We start from the raw sequence: 23,519 nt of genomic DNA on the forward strand, positions 1-23,519 counted from the left end.
TTTCCTCTCCTAAAATTCCCTTTGCCCCCAGTGCCTAGCAAAATGCTGAGAATCCACAAACACGAAGGTTCAGTTGGAATTTCCACAGCAGAGGCTGATACCCTTTGTTTTGTTTGAAAGGGTGCTGAGGGATGAAGACCGACTTAAGTTAGGATGGCACGCTGGCTCAATGGTTAGCATTGCTGCCTCACAGCGCCAGGGACCCGGGTTCAATTCCAATCTCGGGCGACTGTGTGGAGTTGGCGCATTCTCCCCCATGTCTGCGTGGGTTGCCTCTGGGTGCTCTGGCTTCCTCCCACAATCCAAATCTGTGCAGGTTAGGATGGATTGACCAAGCTAGGTTTCCCATAGTGGCCAGGGGTGTGCAGGCTAGCTGGACGTGGAAGCTTGTGTGGAGTGGGGCAGCAAATGAGCTGACTCGCAAATATTGAAAGCACCCAGGGAGGGTGAGGAGAGAAACCGAAGACAATTTCAGTCATCAAGCTGGTAAAAATAGCCCCTTACCACAGAAAACGTTTGCGGCTGAAGCACTGAATGTTTTCAAGAATGACTTAACTATCTTTCTTGGGACTAAAGGCGTCAAAGGGAAGAAAGCAGGGTGCAGGGAACTCAGTTGGATCAAAACTTTCTGGAGAAACTGAGCAGGTCTGGTAGGATCTGTGGAGAGAGAAACAGTTAATGTTTCAAGTCCAGTTCTGAATAAGAGTTACTGGACTCAGTGTTAACTCTGCTTTCTCTCCTGGGGTGGCACGGTGGCTCAGTGGTTAGCACTGCTGCCTCACAGCGCCAGGGATCCAGGTTTGATTCCAGCCTCAGGCAAATGTCTGTTTGGAGTTTCCACATTCTCCCCATGTCTGCGTGGGTTTCCTCCAGGTGCTCCGGTTTCCTCCCACAGTCGAAAGATGTGCAGGATAGGGTGGATTGGCCGTGCTAAATTGTCCCATAGTGTTCAGGGATGTGTAGGTTAGGTGCATCAGTCAGGGGAAATGTAGAGTAATAGGGGAGGGGAATGGGTCTGGGTGGGATGCTCTTCTGAGGGTCACTGCGGACTGAGTGGGCCAAATGGCCTGTCTCCACACGGTAGGGATTCTTCTCTGTGAGATGCTGCCAGACCTGCCGGGTTTCTCCAGCAATTCCTATTTTTGATTCACGTCTTCAACATCTGCACTTCTTTGTTTTTGGATGACGGAGCTGGGTGGAACGGCCTGCTTCCTGTTCATATTTTCTATATTTGTAGTTAGCGAGCTGTGTCATAGTTTGTAGTCAGGCACGAGGACCATGAGGAAGAGCATGATGCTATTCTATTTGTGCCACCAGTTTCCTGCCAGATGGTGCACTTGTGGTCGCAAACAACTGGATTGCGATCCACCAAGAAGGAAAGATAACAAATTTTGAAGCAAAACAAATTAGTGACATTTCGGGGGAGGAACGTTCTGTCGATTGGCAGGTTTCAAATTGGAGTTCTCAGACACTTGGTTTCATAAACACTGAGTACAACAACAAAGTGGTTCTGCCAAAATGTAGTGAATCACAGGGTCAGGCCTCTGCTAGAAGGTTGTATCCAATTCTGGATACTTCAGGTAGAATGCCAAGGTCTGGCAGAGAGTACAGAGGGAATTTCTAAGAGATTGGTATTGGGGTGAGTCTTCAGTGTGTCACGAAGCAAGGTGAAAATTGACATTGATCTCCTCTGGAGGAGAGAAGGTTCAGGATCGATGAAAGGTTTACAAAACTTTGGAAGATTCTGATCGACAAACTAAGGAGATACTGTTCTCAATGGCAGAGGCTCAGTGACACGAGAATTTATTAATGTCATTGGCAGGCACAGCAGAGAGAAGTTGTTGAGAATTTTTTTTCTAATGCAATGAGTTGCATTGATTTGGAATGTGCTGCCTGAAATGGAGGCTGAAGCAGACCCAGTCGTAACTTTGGAAAGGAAGTTGGTTAAGTGTTTGACGGGGGAAGAGAACAACTATACAGGGCCAGTGGGAAAAGAGCAAGGCTAATTGGAAAGTGCTTTCAAAGCGCTAGTACAGGCAGAGTGGATTGAATGGCCTCTACCTGTGCTGTGCCAGTCCATGATTCAATGCAGTGTTGTGGGTGTGTGAGATCTCAGAATGCCTCTGCTATCTGTGAGCAAGCATGGTTGGTGCAGGCAGATTGGCCTGGGCTGTGTTGGCAACTGTTATCCACCACCAGTGACTTCAAATACCGGAGCTAGTTTGGCACAGGGAATGCTGCCCTCCAGCACAGGTTCGAGGTATGCAGAAGGAAACATGTAAGAGAAATGAGGAAATATTTCATTTTGGACAAGCTATTGTTTACCCTAATTCTTTTCGGTGTGTGGATTAGATTAGTCTGTCCTCTGATTGAAAGACTTGTAAACATGCGTGTTTTCATCACTGCTGAAATCCAGTGAGAAACACAAAAACCTTTCCTACTCTCGAGACCGTTGTACTGTCATTTCTTACCTTGAGCTTGTGGGAGGTATTTTCTCTGTGTTTACCATCCTGCAACACTTCCAGACGGGGAATGATGGATCCTGCAGTTCCTCATCTGACCTGGGCATCAACCTTAAAATGGCACCCCCTGCTGCCCAGTTGTGAGACTTCCCTTTCACAAAAGAAAACCCAAAGTAGAATCAATGTCAGGCTAGTCTTAAACAAAAACAGAAATTGCTGGGGAAACTCTCTTCGTCTGAACTTCAGGTACTTGTTTCTTCAATCACTAAGATTGCTGGCTTTCACTTTGGAGTTATCTGAATCTGCCACACTCCCATTCTCTCCCTCATCCCCAGCCCAGTCCCAACCACTCAGCTGCTGAAACAGTCAGAAAGATGACGTTCCCAGTTGCGGCAGTGTTTATCAGTAGGACTTTGATGACCCCTTGAGCTTGCTGTAGTTATCCTTATAAGCCAAAATATTCACACAAAAATGGGGCGAGCCTTGTTGAAATCTTCCAGGGAGAGACTGGCATTGAGGGACAGGAGTCAAGCTAAGTATGCCACGGGAAAGCAATTCTGTCACAAAAATAAAACCGAAGTAGTGATTGTAACGAGGTCAGCTAGGTAGACCTTACAGAATGAGTTCCCTGACTGGACTGGCTTTTGCCCGAAACCTTGATTTTACTGCTCCTCAGATGCTGCCTGAACTGCTGTGCTTTTCCAGTACTACTAATCCAGAACCTGGTCTAATCAGGGAGCCCTGGCTGACAGATATAAACAGGAGGGTCAGGGTTCTGTTCACTCAGACAGCTGGCTCTGAGGGAGCTGGATTAGTGTCAAGGACTCTCCACATATGAATAAAGGGTGACTTGGTGACAGGATAGTGGCGTCTGTGGAGTTATTTCACTGTGGATACTGGAAATCCAACAAAAAGCAAATTTGCTGGAGAAACACAGCAGATGTGGCAGCAAATGTGGACAGAAAACAGTCAACGTTTTGGATCCAGTGTTCTGATGAAGGGCCATGGAGTCATAGAGATGTACAGCACAGAAACTGACCCTTCAGTCCACCTTGTCCATGCCAACCAGATATCCCAACCCAATCTAGTTCCACTTGCCAGCATCCGGCCCATATCCCTCTAAACCCTTTCTATTCATATACCCATCCAGATGCCTTTTAAATGTTGCAATTGTACCAGCTTCCACCACTTCCTCTGGCAGGTGAAAGTGAGGACTACAGATGCTGGATATTAGAGCCAAGAGTGTGGTGCTGGAAAAGCACAGCAGGTAAGGCAGTATCCGAGGAGCAGGGAGATCGACTTTCAGGCAAAAGCCCTTCAGCAGGAATGATGAAGCGCTTTTGCCCGCAAGTCGATTTTCCTGCTCCTCAGATGCTGCCTGACTAGCTGTGCTTTTCCAGCACCATTCTCTTGGCACTCCCTCTGGCAGCTCATCCCATGCGTGTACTAACCTCTGTGTGAAAAAGTTGTCCCGGAGGTCTCTTTTATATCTTTCCCCTCTTACCCTAAGCCTATCCCCTCTAGTTCTGGACTCCCCTATTTCAGGGAAAAGACTTTGTCTATTTACCTTATCCATGCCCCTCCTGAGGTCACCCCTCAACCTTTGATGTTCTGGGGAAAACAGCCCCAGCCTATTCAGCCTCTCCCTATAACTCAAACCCTTCAACCCTGGCAACATCCTTGTAAATCTTTTCTGCGCCTTTTCACTAGACCCGAAATGCTGACTGTGCCAAAAGTGTTTTTTGTATCAGCAATATTCACTGTACAACACTTAGTTGTGGTGCAGCAACTAAAATATTTCAACATGCTTTCGTTTCCTTCAGTGAGGGCCTCTTTATCCTGAACCTTTCTGCAGCTGGACACCAGCTTTCTTATAGTCAGGATGTTTCCCTGTGTTTTCTTGACACAGCCACAGATATTTCAGATCAGTCTGGAGCTGGGACCCAGCCGTGTGGCCTGCTACAGGTCCCTAGTGATTTGGTTAAAGTCTTTCACTCGATGCACATCGGTTCTCCTCCTGTGAATGGCAGAGGTATTGGGATAGGACTGACCCACAATCTCCAGTGGTTGAAAACACTCATAACTGCTGTCTCATGCTCCACCCTCCATGGAGTCCAGCTCTGCCATCCTGCCTTTCGATAATAAAACAAAGAATTGCGGGTGCTGGAATCTGAAACAAAAACATTGTGCTGGAGGAACTGAGCAGGTTTCCGTGGGGAGGAAAAAAACAAATTAACATCTCCAATCCCTTGACCTTTGGTCTGAACTGAAAGCAGCTGGGAAATGGTGCTTTACGCTGATGTGTGGGGTTCGAAAAGGGGCAGTGTTGGGGTGGGAGTTGTTGAATGGATGGAGATGGTGCGGAGGGAAGTGCACAGAAAACTCGAAGAAAGAGAAAGATGCGGAATGGGTGCTATCGGGAAATGTGAACATTGAAAATGGGTTGGCTGTGCTGATAGATCTCAATACAGAACAGGGTCTGGGGCATGGGGTTAGGTAATGACCATGGACGGAAGCCGTTTACTTTTTAAAATTGTTCAGCTCAGAGTTGAGTCCTGAGGGCCGTGCTGCACCTTCGGCAGAAGATGAGGTGTTGTTCCTCTGCTGACCTTGAGTCTTACTCAACCTGGCAGCCAGTCCTGTCTCACCTACGCTGACCCGCTATCCCCCAGTGTTCTGATAAAATGATTGCCCCCATCTTTAGACTTTTCTGTGGTTTCCCTTGTACTGTCACTGAACCATCCTTCAGCCTGTAACTCCCATGAGCTGCTTGTTCCTCTGACCCAAGATCCTCTCTGTCCCAGATGTGCTTACAAATTAGGGGCAGCATTTGGCCTTTCTGCCCCTTGAGCCTTGACTCGTGTTCGGTAGGTAAAAGTTTCCTAAAGCACAGGCTGTTCTCAGACCTGACGTGCTGAAGGTGGTTGGAGAAAGTTGCTGCTTTGAAAATTTATTATGCTCTGCAGACAGCATTGCAATGGGAGGTTCAAACATTTTTTTTAAATTGCTGACTGATGCTAATTTTCAGGAAAAAAATATTCGTGGTAACCATGAGGATTAAATAATGAAGTTAGCCTGTTTTGGCGAGAGTTAACCTGAGCAAAAGAAAATAGTGTTTGAATCAAACAGTGTGACAAGATTCAACCAGATAAGAGCGTTTTAAACTTTTATTAAAACTCAAGTTTGGCCTCAGATAAAGTATTGTGAACAGAAGTAACTTCAGAGTTGCAGGGGGAAGGATTGCCAGTTCCCTGGAATGATTGGGCAGCACGGTGGCTCAGTGGTTAGCACTGCTGCCTCACAGCGTCAGGGACCCGAGTTTGATTCCTGTCCCCGGGCACCCATCTGTGTGGACTTTGCACATTGTCTGCGTGGGTTTCCTCCAGCTCCCTCCCACAATACAAAGATGTGCAGGTCAGGTAAATTGACCATACTAAGTTGCCTGTAGTGTTAGGTGCATTAGTCATAGATAAATGTAGAGGAATGGGTCTGGGTGGGTTACTCTTTGGAGGATCAGTGTGGACTTGTTGGGCTGGAGGGTCTGTTTCCACACTGTAAGGAATCTAGTCTAAATCTTAAAGAAAAAGGTGAGAGGCAATTTAGTTGTCGTGCTCAAAATTATGAAGAGTCCAGATAGAGTGAGGCAGAAATACTTTGCATTCGGAGAGGGGTGAAGAAATGGAGTTAACCCCATTTTTAAAAATGATTTCCAAAAAGAAGTGATGAGAGAAACTTTCTTTGCTCTGCTCGGAGTGTGGAATGCACGGCCTAGGAGTGGGACTGGGGCAAATACAATCGTACCTTTCAGAAGGCAGTTGGACAACTGAAGAGAGGATTTGCAAAGCAATGGGAAGTTTCAGGAAGTGGCACTTGCCGAGTTACTGCTGGAGTAAATTCACATGGATGCAGTAGACTGAATGGCCTCCTCCTAGGAAGTAACTCGATCTTTTCCCTCTAACCAAATCATGTTGGCTTTTGGGAATATGGTGGTGGTCATGGTGGTGGTGGTGGAGGGGGGGAGAGAACTCATGTTTTTGTTGCTGTACTTTGTAGCAACCTTGTGTGACGTGATCACTCGCTAACTCAAGTTTGTTCCTCGCAGCTCATTGTATCTGAGGACTTTAGTCACCTACCCCCTGAGCAGCGTCGAAAAAAACTTCAGCAGAAGATTGAAGATCTGAACAAGGAGCTGCAGAAACAAGTGGACCAGAGGTAAATTCTGCAAATGGTGTATTGGGGCTGCAGGAAAGCAGCAGAAACTGCTTCCCGCTGTGACAAAAACATGCAAGTCTGCGCTAACTACAAAAGGCCATTTGTTTCCAAGTAAACCAACAATTGTTCTTCACAAAAGCAATCCCATAAGCTGCCAAAGGAGAGAATCACAGCCCCAACACTTGAAATCTTCAAGACCACAACTTCTCGATTTTAAAATTTTTATCTTCAGGACATCCACATAGTTTTATTTTTATTCCTTCATGGGTTGTGGGCATCACTGGCAAGGCCAGAATTTGTTGCCCATGAGCAGGGAGTCTCACCAGGGCCATTTCTGAGGGTGTTTTTAGAGTCACCCATATTGCTGTGGGCTATAGGTGAGAACAGCACACTTTCTTCCTTCAAGGACATCAGTGAACCAAACGTGTTCTTACAGCAACTGATGATGGTTTCCATGGTCACCATAACCGAGACTAATTTTGCATTCCAGATTGTATTCATTGAATGGAAATTCCACTAGCCGCCACGATAGGAATCGAGACCATGTCCCCAGAGCACGAGCCTATGCCTGGATTGCTAGCCTCGTGATATTGCCATGTCACCTCCAGCTTCCTCAGGAGGTGGTGGAATATGAATATTAGTCTGTGATGCTGACATAATCGGAGCAGATGCAAAGTGGAACCCAATTTTGTTTCCTCCGTGTGATTTGAGCAGCTCTTTTAGTGGTTGTAATCCCTATTGTTCACTTGCGCAGTTTTGAAATCACATAAGATACTGCCTCATCCAGATTAGAATTTGAATTTATCTGTTGCATTTTCTTGCAGAATACATAGCTAACTTCTTCATTTCTTTTTGTCTTGATGGGGACTGAATCAAGTCCATGTCTTTTCTGATCTATTGCATGAAGAGACAGAGCAGTTCTCTGACCATTTGCTAAAATCCACACAGATCAGCGATTGAACCTAGGGGTTGTCTTGTGTGCCTCGGTTCCAAATTGAGCAGAATACACTCTATCGAAGGTATATATGTTCAAATTAGGAGCAGCAGACCATTCAGCCCTTAAAATCTGCTGTGCCATTCAATTAACTGATCTAACTTTGGCCTATTCTCCACTTCCTGTCTACCCCTGATATCCTTTGACCCGTTTGTCAGTCAAGAGTCTTTATAACTCAGCCTTACAAATGTTCTGGAGCAAAGAGTTCCACAGACTTGTGACCTTCTGAAACAAAAGCATTCCTCCTTATCTCTGTCTTCAGTGGGTGGTCCTTTATTTTTAAACTGTCTGCCGACTTTACTACCTCCCACACAGGTCAACATCCTTTCCGTATCCCACCCTGAAACGTACTCTTGGAATCTTTTATGTTTCAATAAAATCGCTTCTGGTTCTTGTAAACTCCACTGGTTACAGACCCAAACTGTTTAGCCTAAAATAACCATCCTGCTCCAGAAATCACGCAGCACAGTGTGGTTAGCCCTGCTGCCTCATAGCGCCAGGGACCCTGTTTAATTCCAGCCTCGAGCAATTGTCTGTGTGGAGTTTACACATTTTCCCCGTGTCTGCATGGGTTTTCCCCAGATGCTCTGGTTTCCTCCCACAGTCCAAAGATGTGCAGGTCAGGGTGGATTGGCCACGGGAAATTGCCCATTGTGTTCAGGGATGTGTGAGTTAGGTGCATTAGTCAGGGGTAAATATAGGATAAGAGGGTTGGGGAATGGGTCTGGGTGGATTACTGTTCGGGGGGGTCGGTGTGGACATGTTGGGCCGAAGGGCCTGTTTCCACACTGTAGGGACTCTATAATTCTGTGAATTGTCTATGATCAAGTTCAAGTCAGAAAGGAAATGGTCATGAGATGACAATTGCTAACAATACGGTTGTGGGAGCGGCCACCTTATCTCCAACTCATTCTGCTGATGCAAATAAGCACTAAAACAGTGATTAATGGCTTTCAGTTACTTCAGGATTGACTCACGTTGAGATGGGTCAGTCAAGTTTTGATGAGTGTAACTGAATTGCTCATTTATTTTCTCATCTCTGTGGTGATTGTTTTTAATTTGAGAAGTGATAAAACTGAACTGTGACTGGTCACACATGATAGTGTTCTTTGCTGCATGTTTTTCAAGTAAATTATCTCTCTGTTGCCCAACCCCTAGTAAATTGTGTCCACAGTATGAAGCATTTATTGCAAGTCCATTTACTGCAGTTGTAATCAGACGTTTTACCTGTAGCAAAGATCATATCTCTCACTTTATGTATTTTTACATTCAGCTAACTTGAGTTTTATGATGGAATCGCTATGTAATTAAAGAGCAGGATTATCATAATAGTAGTGGTTTAGGCTACTCATGTGGCAAATGGAGCCTTATGTGTCTGATTTGGCACACAGAGTGATGCCAACACAATGGGTCCAATTTTGCTATCAGTTGAGGTTACCATGAAGAATTTGCCTTCTCGGCTCTTTTTTTCTCCTGAGGTGTGGTGACCCTTTGGTTAAACCACCACCAGTCATCTCTCTAATGAGAGAATAGCTCTAAGGTCTGGGAAGATTACAGCAACTTGACCCTTTTACGGTCACAAGCCCTTAACAAACAGGTGACCAATGTTTCTCTGCAAGGTGATCTCCCGTCCGAGTATTAACCAGGCCTGAGTCTGCTTAGCTTCTGACATCACACGAGGTTGGGTGTTTTCAGACGAGTATGGCGATGGACAAAAAGAGGGCAAAAAAACATTGCACTCTTGATGAGTCACGGTTGGGGGAGTATTTTAGGAAAATCTGTAGCGCTATTTCTCTGGGGGTTGTAGATGCTTTTCTCTAATCAGTGACCTTTCCAGTGATATTAATACACACCTCGATAATAGGTTGAACTTGAACATGGGACCCCTAGATCAGAGGTAGGGAAACTACCAGTCTGGTGACAAAACCTGAGCATCTCAGTCCAATTTGTGCTCATTAGTTGGCTTGTCCACTTTGATCTCCGAATATGAAAAGCGCTGCACCTTGCGATTTTGACTTAACTCAGAATGTTACGGGCTGATGAAGGGCTCTGGCCCGAAACCTCGATTCTCCTGCTCCTCAGATGCTCCCTGACCTGCTGTGCTTTTCCAGCAACGCACTCTCAGTTCAGAATGTTAACACTTACCAACATTTGAGGTGCTCAAAAGTTAGCAGGGAGCTGGATTTAATCTCTTATATGTGGTCCTTAAGATTTCGTCACATGACCATGCTTCACCAATCAGGGATAAACAATTTGGAAGCTCCTGTTACAGGCTACTGCTGTGCTTGCTTAGTTCTCAATGAATTATGAGCAATGGTATTGGCCACACAACACGGTGCATTACTGCTCCTCTTCTCTCTCTCTCTCTCTCTCTCTCTCTCTCTCTCTCTCTCTCTCTCTCTATTTCTTTCTCACTTTGAATAGTTCTCTTTCTTTTCTTAGTCCAACAATAGCAGAAATAATCGGGGTGCTTCCCCCCTCAACTAGCCACCCAACTTCATCTCCAATGCTCATACAGACAGACTGACTACTGCCTCCCCTCTCCATTATAGACTACTTCAGTCTTGGCAGGGGTTGGGTGAGGGTCAGTATGGAATTTGATGAAAATCATTTTTCACTCTGCTGTTAGCGTCATGCCACTAAAGAGCTAACCCACCGGGTATAATAAGAAGGCCCAACTGTCCAGACCTACCTATGTATGCTGGTATGTTGGGTGAAGTGCAAGAGAATAACTGGCAATAGTGGAACAGAACCCCAGCTCGATGTCAGACCATCGCGTCCAGAATGAAGGGATTTATAAGACCATAACAAATCGGAACAAGTGGGCCATTCAGCCCCTTGAACCTACTCCACCATTCAATAGGATAGTGGCTGATCCAACATTTCATTCGTCCCCTTTCCAGCCCTTTCCTCATAACACTCGATGTCCCAACTGGTCAAGCAGTGTTAAATAAACACAAGAATTCTGCCCCTATAGCTCTCTGTGGCAAAGAGTTCCAAAGGCACTCAACTCTGAGAGAAGAAATTCCTCCCATCTCAGCCTTAAATTCTGAGACTGTGCCTTCTGGTCATACACTCTCCCATGAGGAGAAACATCCTCCCAGATTGACCCTGTCAAGCCCCTTAAGAATCAGATTTGTTTCAATGAGATCACCTCTTGTTCTTCTAAACTCCAGCGAGTGGAGTCCCATGCTTAGCTCATTAGACAATCCCTGCGTACCAGGGATCATCCAGGTTCCATCATTTGGTTTATGTTTTGTACATATGGCTAGGAATAGAAATGGAGGATTGATGTTCTGCCTTGATTTGCTCTCTCAGCGAAGCATTAGATAAGATGAAAGATGTCTATCAACGGAACCCACAGATGGGCGATCCAAACAGCCTTGAGCCCCGAATAATGGAGACAAACCAACAGATTGACAGGCTACGGAATGAGATTCAGAAGTACGAGGTGAGAACCTGTAGTTTCTCGTTTCGGGAAGCGGGAGTGTTTTCAACTCCGATCAGCCGCGATAGAGAAATCTCAACAGGAATAATTAATATTTTGACAAACGTGAGACAGGATTAATGGTTTGAAGTTGGGCTGTTAATAATTTCTCATCTCAAGGAGGCAAAACTAACCCTCAAAGTAGCTCTGAGAGGTTTGGCCCATAGACCACTATCAAAGTCTGGCTTTCTGATTATTTTGGGAGTTCCATTCTCAGTTTACCTGTGAGGAAGACACATCCCACCTCAAGAGAAACACAACCTAAGCAACATTGCTTCAGTAGGATTACATTCCCTATGGTATGGAAACAGACCTTTCGGCCCAACTAGTCCACACTGACCCTCCGAAGAGTAACCCACCCAGACCCATTCCCCATATTTACCCCGACTAATGCACTTAACTCTATGGGCAATTTAACATGACCAATTTGCCCTCATCTGCACATCCTGTGGGAGGAAACCGGAGCACCTAGAGGAAACCCACCCAGACACGGGGCGAATGTGCAAACTCCACACAGACAGTCGCCCAAGGCTGGAATTGAACCTGGGACCCTGGCGCTGTGAGGTGGCAGTGTTAACCACCGAGCCACTGTGCTGCCCTAAGGCAGGTCTATGCCAATTAGCTAGGGCACTGGGTGGGAAAGGTAGCAGTAAAGGATGAGAGAAAAGTATAAAGTGTAAAAGATAGTAACAGAGAAAGCTGGGGAAACTAGTAATTGTGGCGCCATCTGTGGGGAGATAAGTAATTAATGTTTTGAGTCCATCATGACTCTTCTATTTTTCGGAGTAAAAGAGTCATATTAGACCTTATTAACCCTGTTTCCCTCCGCGATTGAGTTTTCCAGACTTTTCTGTTATTATTTCAGATCTCGAGTATCCACAGTACTTTGATTAAATACATGCAAGCGATATGGTACAATGATCTTTGGTTTTGTTTTGAAGATGTGGCTGGCTGATGCAGAAGCGAAATTGGTTTCACGCAATGACAGCTACGTGCAGTACACTCCTCACTGTGACCGTTCTCCCTCCTTGAATAACAATGGGTCGCACGATAAGGAAAGGTAAGTGAGTCCCTTGGATAGTTCTCCTGGTTTCCATTTATTCAGTGGCACCTTGAGTCATTTATTGCAAACGCTGTACTTGTTTAGGCCATTGAATGGACAGTACCTGCACTCACTGTGGCTGTCCAAACCAGTGTCAGGTCAGACTCACCAAACCTCTTCAAACTCTCTTCAGTCCATGCTGTCTCCAACTCCCCTGCAGTAATTACAGAATCACACAATTGTTACAATGCAGAAGCAAACCATTTGGTGCATAGTGTCTGCATCAGCTCTCTCAACATTTTAACTGAGTGCCAATCTCCTGCCTTTTGGGCGGGGGGGTGTGGATGTGGACTCAATGGGCCAAGGGCCTGCTCCCTTAATGTAAGGACTCTATGATCAATGCCTTAGGGCAGCACGGTGGCTCAGTGGTTAGCACTGCTGCCTCACAGCGCCAGGGAGCCAGGTTCGATTCCAGCCTTAGGTGACTGTGCAAACTCCACATAGACATTCTCCCCGTGTCTGCGTAGGTTTCCTCTGGGTGCTCCGGTTTCTTCCCACAATCCAAAGACGTGCAGGTCAGGGTGAATTGGACATGCTAAATTGCCCATCATGTTCAGGGATGTGTAGGTTAGGTGCATTAGTCATGGGACATGTAGAGTAAGAGGGGAGGGGAATGGGCTTGGGTGGGATACTCTTCAGAGGGTCGGTGTGGACTTGCTGGGCCAAAGGAATTCTTAAAAACAACGTTGTGTAGAATGGCACAGGAGTATTGCTGAGTCTCTACAGAGGGCAGATAGGGCTTCATTGCCTGAGAGGTGGCATCTCAGACAGTGCAGCACTCCAGTTTTCCTCAGACACTTGTAGTGTCAGCCTAGATTTTCTACTAGTTAAGACATGGGCAACAGAGTTTTCAATAACTCCCCCATTTATATAGGGTAAAATATGTGGGGCCAACCAGGAGTGCAGAGTCATAGTCGATCTAAGGGCAAGAAGTAGTCAACACAGACCAGTCTGACGCGGACACTTATCCACTGCTACACAGCTGACACCTGAGATTTGAGTTCCGAATTGGTTTGAAATGTTTGTTCCTTTTTTTCTTAAACCAGCCCCGACACAACTTATTCTGATGATAGCGGCCAGGAACCATTGGTGCAGCCTTCTCCTGTCTCAGAGTTTGACGATTTTGAGGACGATCTTGCTCATCCAATAGGAAGCTCAACTGCTCTGTATCCATTTGATGGTAAGATGGATGACCTTCCTGAAATAACTAAGACAGAAGTGAAGCTGTTGGGAAAATGGGCATTGATGCTTTGTCCTTGAACAAAATCTGCCACCAAGGGGCTGTATCTGAATGCAGCCCTTTGTCTTTGGGAGCTCTGTGTAAGTGAAATTTAAGATTTAAAATGTGGGCCAACATGAAAAATCTACAAGGTTTTTAAGAAAAGAGACAGAGACCAGATTCACATTTTGCTGAAAACAAAGTACAATCTGTTTTAGATTTTGGTATGAGTTAGAGAGCACAATATTATTCCATCCTCCAGGAGATATTTAGACCCTGGTTCTTGTTCCTCCTCCATACGCCACAACATCTGGGTCCACTTTCCCCATCTCAATACTCTTTGTCATCACTACCTTCTGTATAAAGAGTAACCTCCACACAGACATGTGCCCAGTTTCCCAGCATTAAAGTATTCCTAATGAGATTCTGTCTATTTCACAAAGTCCTCGTATAGAGAGCTAATATTTAAGATCATATTGGGCAAGCTCACAGGTTGACCGTGAACTACATATGCAACCTTTAGTTGTATAAATCCAAATGGACTTGTGCTCAGTAACTAGAACTGAATTTACTGCAGGAGTGTTCATGGAGCCAAATCAATGGCTTGATAGTGTGTCCCCCACAGTCCAATCATCCCTGCACTAACCCAAATTGAGAATGGTTTTCCAAACCAATCAAATATTTAGAACTTGCCCAACTGCAGCAATGAATTCAGAAGCTGCATTTGTGTGTGTGTGTGTAAGAGTGCTTTCCCATTTTGTTTTGTTTCCCTCTTTTCCATCCATTGACCTCAAAGTAGTTTAGCTTTAACCAGTCAGCTCTCCCATTGGCCCAGTCCAAGTTACAGATCTTTGTGTGCACACCAAAGGTGTTGTGTTTGGGTGACTGTCTAACTGCATTTATGTTAAGGTAGCAAAATAGAGCAGAAATCCAAACCGTCCATCACCACGCCCTCATTGGGATTATCTCGAAGGTGCACAAGCAATATCAGCTTTGACCTGATCTGATGATTTGGCACAGTGTTAGAGTGCATGGCACACCTCACTCTTCAGCCTGGGTGGGGAGCCCTTGCTCTTTTTCTTGAACACAAAGAAATGCTCCCTTTGTATGGTGCCTTTCACAACCCTCAGGATATCCCGAAGCATTTTGGAACCTGTTTGTTCTGAAAGGGTGATCCGTTTTTAATCTAGGAAACATTGCAGTCATTTAGTGTGCAGCAAGCTCCCACAGAAAACAGTCGTGATTTGGGAATGACGGTGTAGGACTAGGGTGTACAAAGTTAAAAATCACACAACACCAGGTTATAGTCCAATAGGTTAAATTGGAAGGACTAGCATCAGGTGAAGAAGCAGCACTCCAAAAGCTAGTGCTTTCAATTAAACCTGGACTATAACCTGGTGTTGTGTGATTTTTAACAGAAAACAGTGTGATTGTGACCAGGTAATCTCTCCTATTTTAGTGATGTTAGTTGAGGGGCAAATATTGGCAAGAACATTTCTGCTCCATTTTTCAGTTGTGCCATTCTTTAAGCACTCCTGAAGGAAGAGTTGGACCTCAGTTTAATGGCTAATCCAAAAGGTAGCACCTCTGATAGTACAGCACTCCCATTAGTACTGCACTATGGGCATCAGCCTAGAATTTGCACTCAAGCTTGGAATGGGACTCAAATCCACAACCTTCTACAACCTGTGGGCGGTACAGTGGCACAGTGGTTAGCACTGCTGCCTCACAGCGCCAGAGACCCGGGTTCAATTCCCGCCTCAGGTGACTGACTGTGTGGAGTTTGCACGTTTTCCCTGTGTCTGCGTGGGTTTCCTTCAGGTGCTCCGGTTTCCTCCCACAGTCCAAAGATGTGCGGGTCAGGTGAATTGGCCATGCTAAATTGCCCGTAGTGTTAGGTAAGGGGCAAATGTAGGGTATGGATGGGTTGCGCTTCAGCGGGTCGGTGTGGACTTGTTGGGCCAAAGGGCCTGTTTCCACACTGTAAGTAATCTAAACTCTAATTAATCTAATCTAAACTCTAACTCTGAGGGGAATGACAACCACTGAGCCATAGCTGAGACACCATTTCTACTTCCTCTCGCTCCAACCACACCACTCGCTCATAACGCTGCAATAATAGTTGAACTCCAAGAGTTCAAACAGAGTTTGTCTCTTACATCAACAAATTTCTGGATGTGTGGTGTGGAAACGTGTTGAGATAGATGATCAGCCATGATCAAATTGAGTGCAAGAGTGGGCTTGATGGGCTGAATGGCCTACTCCTGTCCCAGTCCCAGCTCTTGAACACATGGGCATGCACACTGAAGAGTTGTGCGGACAAAACAATGAGTTAACACTCTGATTTGTTCCTTACAGGTAACAGCGAAGGGACCATTCCAATGGCAGAGGGAGAGGTGCTGCAACTGATTGAGGAGGACAAGGGTGATGGATGGACCCGGGTGAGGCGGAGCGATGGGGAGGAAGGCTATGTACCCACCTCCTACGTGAAAATCACCCTGAGCAGGAAGTGAGCCAGGATTTGCCGGTGGTCATAAGACATTTATCCTCTGGTTCGCAGTGTCTCATTTTCTTTCTTTGAACCAGGATGGAGCAGACAGAGAGCGTTCTGTGGGATAGATGGCTCCATGGACAAGTGGGAGAGGGACGAGGGTTAACTGACCCTCCGTGGTATTCACATTGGAAAATAAAAAACCCGAGAGTCGCTTAGTTACATTTGTAATACCTTTGGCACATTATTAGGAAAGCATCTATGATCTTTCAGTCCACTGTAAGATGACTCTGTCCAGCTGCAGTTTATGCTGGTACAATAGATACCACTCTAATGTACATAATATGTAGTAATAACTGTATTTAGGGATGAACATGCTGATCACCGATGGCATCTTTTATATAGGTATTTTGCATTGAATTTGTTTTTTTTGCCCACATTTGTGGAATCATTTCAGGCGAGAAATAGGACAACATGCAGAACATACCCTGGAATCTGGTTGAAGGGCTTGTACAAACCGGATGATGATGCTTGCAAGGGAAGAAATCTAAGCTGCCAAAGCACCCCGTTGTTTAATGTCATGGCTTTGTTAGAAGGATATGAAAATCCTGCAAGAGTTGGCCCGTGCCTATTTCAAAAACAACAGGGCGTAGGGTCACGGGAAAATCCAAGCTCTCTGTGGGGATGCTGGGGTCCACCTAGATGAAACAGACTGGTGAAGGCCAACACTAAGAAGCTGCTTGCCCAAGAGTGTAGGGTATAGACGATGGGCTCTTCAAATGGCTGGGTGCTGGACAGCAAAGGTCCCTGCCCAGCTCAGCCATCGTCCTGACGGTCCTTTTATTTTTAAACCAGCACTCGCAGCCTTCTGGGATTTTTAATGAACACGACTGTCGTGATGTCTCTGGAGATTTAAATTAAAAAGAGGAAGGTGGCAGTCCCAGATTCAAGTGCATACCTGCTGTGCTTTTATCGTAGAACATCGACTGGAATCATCGCCGAGTTAATTGGTGTTTTAAGCGTAAATCATTCGGGATGCAGGCGTGAGTTGAGCACAGCTGCAAATTCTTCCAGAGTTGATACGTGCGTGGGGAGTACGTGACTCAAAACATCGCGTCAGTTCTTTGGTGATGTTTGGTGACCTGTTCGGAATGTAGCCTATCTGTTATATCCTGGTGCCACAACTACATTATGAATCATTTGTGATTGTATCATAGACTAATAATGCACTTGACGTTACAATAGGACAGTAACATGATTGTTACCCCACCTGGTTTTAATCCTGTAATAAAATGCTATTCCAACTGAGGACTCCATGTCTTATCACCTCTTATAAATACTCAACAGCTCGCATTGAAGCTATCTAGACGTGATGGTTTTCCCACTGGGTTTCTGTAATCTCATTTGTCATTCAGGCAGATCCAAAACACAATGTTGGATGGAGAGACATTTTGGGAGGAGTGTGGGTGAGAGAGAGAAACCTGGGAGTTTGTTCCTTTTCCACATTTCCTCTACCTCGGTTTGATGATTCCAAGAAGAGATTAAACCCTCCTCCCTACTCGTTCACTTTGATGCACTCCATATTTTTCATGCTGCGACTTTGCACATCATCTTATGGAGATGGGGTTTTTTTTAAATAAACAGTGAATGTTGTCCACCCTGCACACTAACTTTCATGTTTCCCCAGAGGCCAATGATTGACTTTGATCTGGGCTACTCACTGACATCTGGCCTAGCTCACCAGCTGTGATCAATACAGCCATTCACCAGATCAAGTAAGGGCAGTGTACCGGGGTTTTATTTTACTCAAATGTTTCAATTATTTTAATCACTCTCACGAGTCATCCTGTCCTCCAATTTCAGTGTGCCTTGACGAAATACAACTTGTATTTATAAGGGATCCTAAGTACAGAAGCTGTAGCAACAGACATTGAGCTTCTGAGAGGCAAGTTAAGAGATGTCACCAGAACGTGTGGTGAAGGTTTGAGAAGGACTTTTAAGGAAATGAAGGGTTTTGGAAGAAAGAGGTAGGACCTGAGTCAGGATGCAGCCCTGGTGATGACCAATGGGTCATGAGACAGCCTTAGGTGGAACAGCACTTGATCATCGTTTGCACGCTGTGGTTCTGACATTGCAAGGGATCCCCAAAGAAAAGTCCCTTCCCTTCTGAGTTTACAGGGAGCCATCACTTTGAGGCTTGTTTCAGGAGAACTTTGAAGAAACAGGTATCTCCCTGATATTCCTGGCTGGGGAAAGCAGGAGAAATCAAGAAATATTCTGCAAAAGTGAGGAGGAGTTTTATTTGAGAGTAATTTTTTTTAACAAATAAATCCTTTCCGCATTGTCTTCAGTGGGGACTTGTAATGTGTGGGGTGCAGTTTTACCCTTCTTACAATTGGATTGTTTCTTTCTGGTTTCATTCAAATGCCTATGCAGACAGAGCTGTCATTTATAATTGAAACTTGGTAAATAAGAGCAGGAGAGAAAATATTCAGCCCTTGAGCCTGCTCTGCCATTCAATGAGATCGAGGCTGATCTACCTCAATGTCATTTTCTTCACTTCCTTTGTCTAAAGTGCCTTCTGTCTTTGGATTTCCCCGCGGGTCAGCACAGTTAAGAATAAATTGCTCTGATCACTCTCTTTGAGTGCATTCTTTTTGCAGGCGCTTACAGTGTGGCTGGACAGTTAAATCCCTACTCTCACTCTTCCCTCCCCTTGTGGCAATGTGTACAGTTCAAGGGATCTCTGCTGAGGAAGGTGGCAGTTGGGGAGAATTGCTACCAGCTCTGCATTCCTAAATTAAGTGGAAAGGTGGTTCTGATAAATGGTCATCGATCTGAAAAGTTAATGTCATTCCCCCCCCCCCCCCCCCACACAGATGCTGCCTGAGCCTGTTGAGTATTCCCAGCAACATTCATTCTTACTGTGGGATAAAGACCAACGCGGTCCTCCTGGTTTTGGGAAGGTAAAGGGGGGTGCAGGACATTATTGAGTGACATGGGAGCACAAGGAGAATGTGCATCAGGTGAGGGTTCGGCAGCGCCTGGCAGTTTCCAAGTATTCATTGCTTCAGCCTTTGAATAGGCCAGGGAAAATGTCTTCCATTGACATACCCTTGACTCTGTTTCCGAGTCATACAGTACAGAAACAGACCCTTCGGTCCAACTAGTCCACACTGACCATGTTCCCAAACTAAACTAGTCCCGCCTGACACCACTTGGCCTGTATCTCTCCAAATACAGCCATAGAGATGTACAGAATGGAAACAGACCCTTCAGTCCAACCCGTCCATGCCGACCAGATATCCCAACCCAATCTAGTCCCACCTGCCAGCACCCGGCCCATATCCCTCCAAACCCTTCCTATTCATATACCCATCCAAATGCCTCTTAAATGTTGCAATTGTACTAGCCTCCACTACTTCCTCTGGCAGCTCATTCCATACACGTACCACCCTCTCCGTGAAAAAGTTGCCCCTTAGGTCTCTTTTATATCTTTCCCCTCTCACCATAAACCTATGCCCTCTAGTTCTGGACTCCCCAACCCCAGGGAAAAGACTTTGCCTATTTATCCTATCCATGCCCCTCATAATTTTGTAAACCTCTATAAGGTCACCCCTCAGCCTCCGATGTTCCAGGGAAAACAGCCCCAGCCTGTTCAGCCTCTGCCTGTAGCTCAGATCCTCCAATCCTGGCAACATCCTTGTAAATCTTTTCTGAACCCTTTCAAGTTTCACAACATCTTTCCGATAGGAAGGAGACCAGAATGCACGCAATATTCCAACAGTGGCCTAACCAATGTTCTGTACAGCCGCAACATGACCTCCCAATTCCTGTACTCAATACTCTGACCAATAAAGGAAAGCATACCAAACGCCGCCTTCATTATCCTATCTCCTGCAACTCCACTTTCAAGGAGCTATGAACCTGCACTCCAAGGTCTCTTTGTTCAGCAACACTCCCTAGGACCTTACCATTAAGTGTATAAGTCCTGCTAAGTTTTGCTTTCCCAAAATGCAGCACCTCGCATTTATCGGAATTAAACTCCATCTGCCACTTCTCTGCCCATTGGCCCATCTGGTCAAGATCCTGTTGTAATCTGAGGTAACCCTCTTTGCTGTCCAGTACACCTCCAATTTTGGTGTCATCTGCAAACTTACTAACTGTACCTCTTATGCTCACAACCAAATCATTTATGTAAATGACAAAAAGTAGAGGACCCAGCACCGATCCTTGTAGCACTCCACTGGTCACAGGCCTCCAGTCTGAAAAACAACCCTCCACCACCACCCTCTGTCTTCTACCTTTGAGCCAGTTCTGTATCCAAATGTCTAGTCTTTCTTATTCATGAACTTATCCAAATGCATTTTAAATGTTCTAACTGTACCTGCATCCACCACTTCCTCTGGCAGTTCATTTCACACACAAACCACTCTGTATAAAAGTAAAGTTGCCCCATATCTTGTTTTAAATCTTTCTCCTCACACCTTAATAATATGCCCCCCTAGTTTTGAACTCCCCCACCCTCAGACCCTTGTTGTTCAACTTATCTATACCCTTCATGATTTTCTAAACCTCAGCAAGATCACCCCTCAATCTCCTAAGCTCCAGTGAGAAAAGTCCCAGCCTTTCCAGGATATTTTTATACCTAAAACCATCCAGTCCTGGCAACAAACTGGTAATTTTTTTTCTGAACCCTGTCTAGTTAAGTAGTGACATTCCTGAAACAGGGTGACCAGAAGTACAAACAGTGCTCCAGATGTGGCCTCACCAACGTTCTGTCCAACCTCAACATGACATCCCAACTCCTGTACTCAGGTGTGAGTAATGAAGGTAAGCGTACTCAACACCTTAACCACCTTGCCTATCTGTGACTGAAATTTCAAAGAATTTTGTGCCTGAACCTCTCAATCTCTCTTCTACAGCACTATCCAGGGCCCCCTACCATTAATTGTATAAGTCGTGCTCTCGTTTGCATTACCAAAACACAGTAACTCATATTTATCCAAATTGCATTTGCCGCCACTCGTCCCACTGAACCCAATGATTCAGACAACCTTCTTCGCTATCCACTGTGCCACTAATTTTGGTGTCATCTGCAAACTTACTAACCATGCCTCCTATATTCTCATCCAAATCGGTTATACAAATGATAAGCAAGAGTGGCCCCGGTACTGAACACCGCTGGACACAGACCTCTGGACCAAAAAAAACAAGCCTCTACCACCACCCTCTGTCTCCTACTGTCATACCAATCTTGTATCCAGTTGGCAACCTTACCCTGAATCCCATGTGATTCTAACTTAGCTAATTAGTCAAAGGCATTACCAAAGCCCAAGTAAACAATTTCTACCGCTGTGCCCTAATCAATCTTTTTGGTTACTTCAAAAAAAAACTCAGCTCGTTAATATTTCAACCATCTGCTGTTACTCTTTATGAGACTCTATTTCCCTTGCACAAAGCCATGCAGACTCTATCCCTAATTAATCTTTGCCTCTCCAAATGCAGGTCGATCCTATCTTTCATAATCACCTCCAACAATGTATCCGTCACCAAAGTCAAGACTCACCGGTCTGTAGTTTCCAGGCTGCTTCTTACAGTCTTGTTTTTAAAAATACACAACATTAGCCATCCTGCAGTCCTCTGGGTACTTCACCTGTGTTTATAGATAATACAAATACTTCTGTTGAGGCCCCACAATTTCCTACCTAACTTCCCACAACGTGCTGGGAAACACTTGATCAGATCCTGGAGATTTATCTACCTTTATGATTTCTAAGACCTGCAGTACTTCCTGTTCTGTATTGCGAACTGTTTTATCTGGATTTGCATTAATGCTGTACTGTTACACATTGGCTTTGCACACCTTCTGTATAGGATAACAGAACATAGCATTTCTTTTACTGGTAAACTTATTGGCTCTTTTAATGCTTCCACAAACAACGTCTGGTTTCACTCACTGGTGAAATACCTAGCTTCATCACACCTACAAATATTCAATAATAATTTGAACTTGGAAACGCTGAGTAAAATAACTCCATGCTTACTGAACTGAAAATATACTTGGAATAATATGGTGTATTACTCTGTCCATCTTTAGTGTTTAAACTGCAAATAGTGTTTTAGCACTGCTGTGTTCTTTTAGCCTAAAAAGGTTAGACTGGTTCTGCGTATAATGGCCAGATAACGCAGTGATTCTGAAATGGCTGAAGACTTTGAGTTCAGTTGCCAACTCCATGTTTGCCTCATTAAAAAGGGGAGGGGAGAATGCCATTGTCAAAAGCAGCTTGTGTGTTTATGAGTTAATGAGTCACCATCCTATTTATATTTAACTTTTAAGTTTGTAAATTAATTTTAATATATTTCATTAGTATTTTAACCACCTGCTGCTACTCTTTATATTTTTAACACTTTATTCAGTTGGAACATGTTAATTTTGTTAAGCCTTTGTATAGCTCCCCCACTATTCGATCTATTTTTGCTTATTGGGACTGGGACCTTGATTGGTCAACTGAAAGCAAAACTATTGAGACCTCAAAGTGATCCTAACAAATCAATCTTTGATGAGCATTGGTAGAGGCGTATCCTTTTTCTTTCCCGAAATGGTCTTTCTGGTCTTGTTCACTGTGCAAATTCAGTGCAACACCTGAACAAAGCTCACTCTGGGAATATGCTGGGAAGACATGGTAATGTTTTCTACGTCTTAGGGTGGAGTTAAATTAATGCTGTTTTTTTTCATTTCATTCAGTCACAGGATGTGCACATTGCAACATTGCTTGCCTGTCTGTAATTGCCCTGGAGAGCAAGGCAGTGAGCTGTCTCCTTGAAGACAACTGAGTTAGGCTGTTTTAAAGGAGAGTTCAGAGTCTGCCATATTGCTACTTGTCTGGAAACAATGTCTGAGCACTAAGATTTAGCTTAAAGTTTGCTGAGGAAAGAGGTACTTTTGAAGTTTTGAGCCTAATCCATTGCTAAAATACAAGTGCCAAAATGATATTTGGCTCTGAAGATGTTTACAGCATTACTGGTCACAACATGATGGACATATGCCAATTCCCAAATGTAATGAGATTATGACCCCCCACACCCTTGTGAATCACAATGGCTTGCTTCACAACCTGAGTTGATTATTTCAGTCTGTGTTACCTATAGTGCAATTTACATATCGAGATTAAAATTCAAAATATTCTTTCGGCTCCTCATGGTGATGGGTTGGATACGGTTTCTCTCTAATGTGTTACTGTTGCCTACTTTAAATGTATAACATTTTGCAAAAATAATAAAATAATGCCTGAAACGTCAGGTACTTATGGTAACTACCTCATTGTGTTGCTTTTTTTTAAATAAGAGTCCAAGATGTCTACAGCACAGAAAAAGGCCCATCAGTCTGCACCAATCGAAAACAATCACCTAACTATTCTAATCTCATTTCCAACACTTGGCCCATTGCCTTGCATGCTTTGGTTTCACAAGTATACATCTAAATATTCATGCTATGAGTTCCTGACTCTACCATCCTTATAGGCAATGAGTTCCAAATTCCCACCATCCT

General features: G+C 44.7%; 1 protein-coding gene across 2 annotated transcripts in view; it reads left to right on the plus strand.

Annotated features, from left to right (window-relative positions):
* Nucleotides 1-23,286, plus strand: part of LOC132836034 (cdc42-interacting protein 4 homolog) — a 136,353-nt gene extending 113,067 nt beyond the window's left edge. For both annotated transcript variants that reach the window (XM_060855239.1, XM_060855240.1), the window contains 5 exons: nt 6,565-6,674; nt 10,987-11,119; nt 12,097-12,215; nt 13,304-13,437; nt 15,835-23,286. In XM_060855239.1, the coding sequence (XP_060711222.1) occupies nt 6,565-6,674; nt 10,987-11,119; nt 12,097-12,215; nt 13,304-13,437; nt 15,835-15,989 (651 nt within the window). In that variant the 3' untranslated portion in view covers nt 15,990-23,286. The remainder of the gene's footprint in view (nt 1-6,564; nt 6,675-10,986; nt 11,120-12,096; nt 12,216-13,303; nt 13,438-15,834) is intronic.
* The last annotated feature ends 233 nt before the right edge of the window (nt 23,287-23,519 follow it).

Source organism: Hemiscyllium ocellatum, chromosome 45 (genome assembly GCF_020745735.1).
Source record: "Hemiscyllium ocellatum isolate sHemOce1 chromosome 45, sHemOce1.pat.X.cur, whole genome shotgun sequence".
Lineage (NCBI taxonomy): Eukaryota > Metazoa > Chordata > Chondrichthyes > Orectolobiformes > Hemiscylliidae > Hemiscyllium > Hemiscyllium ocellatum.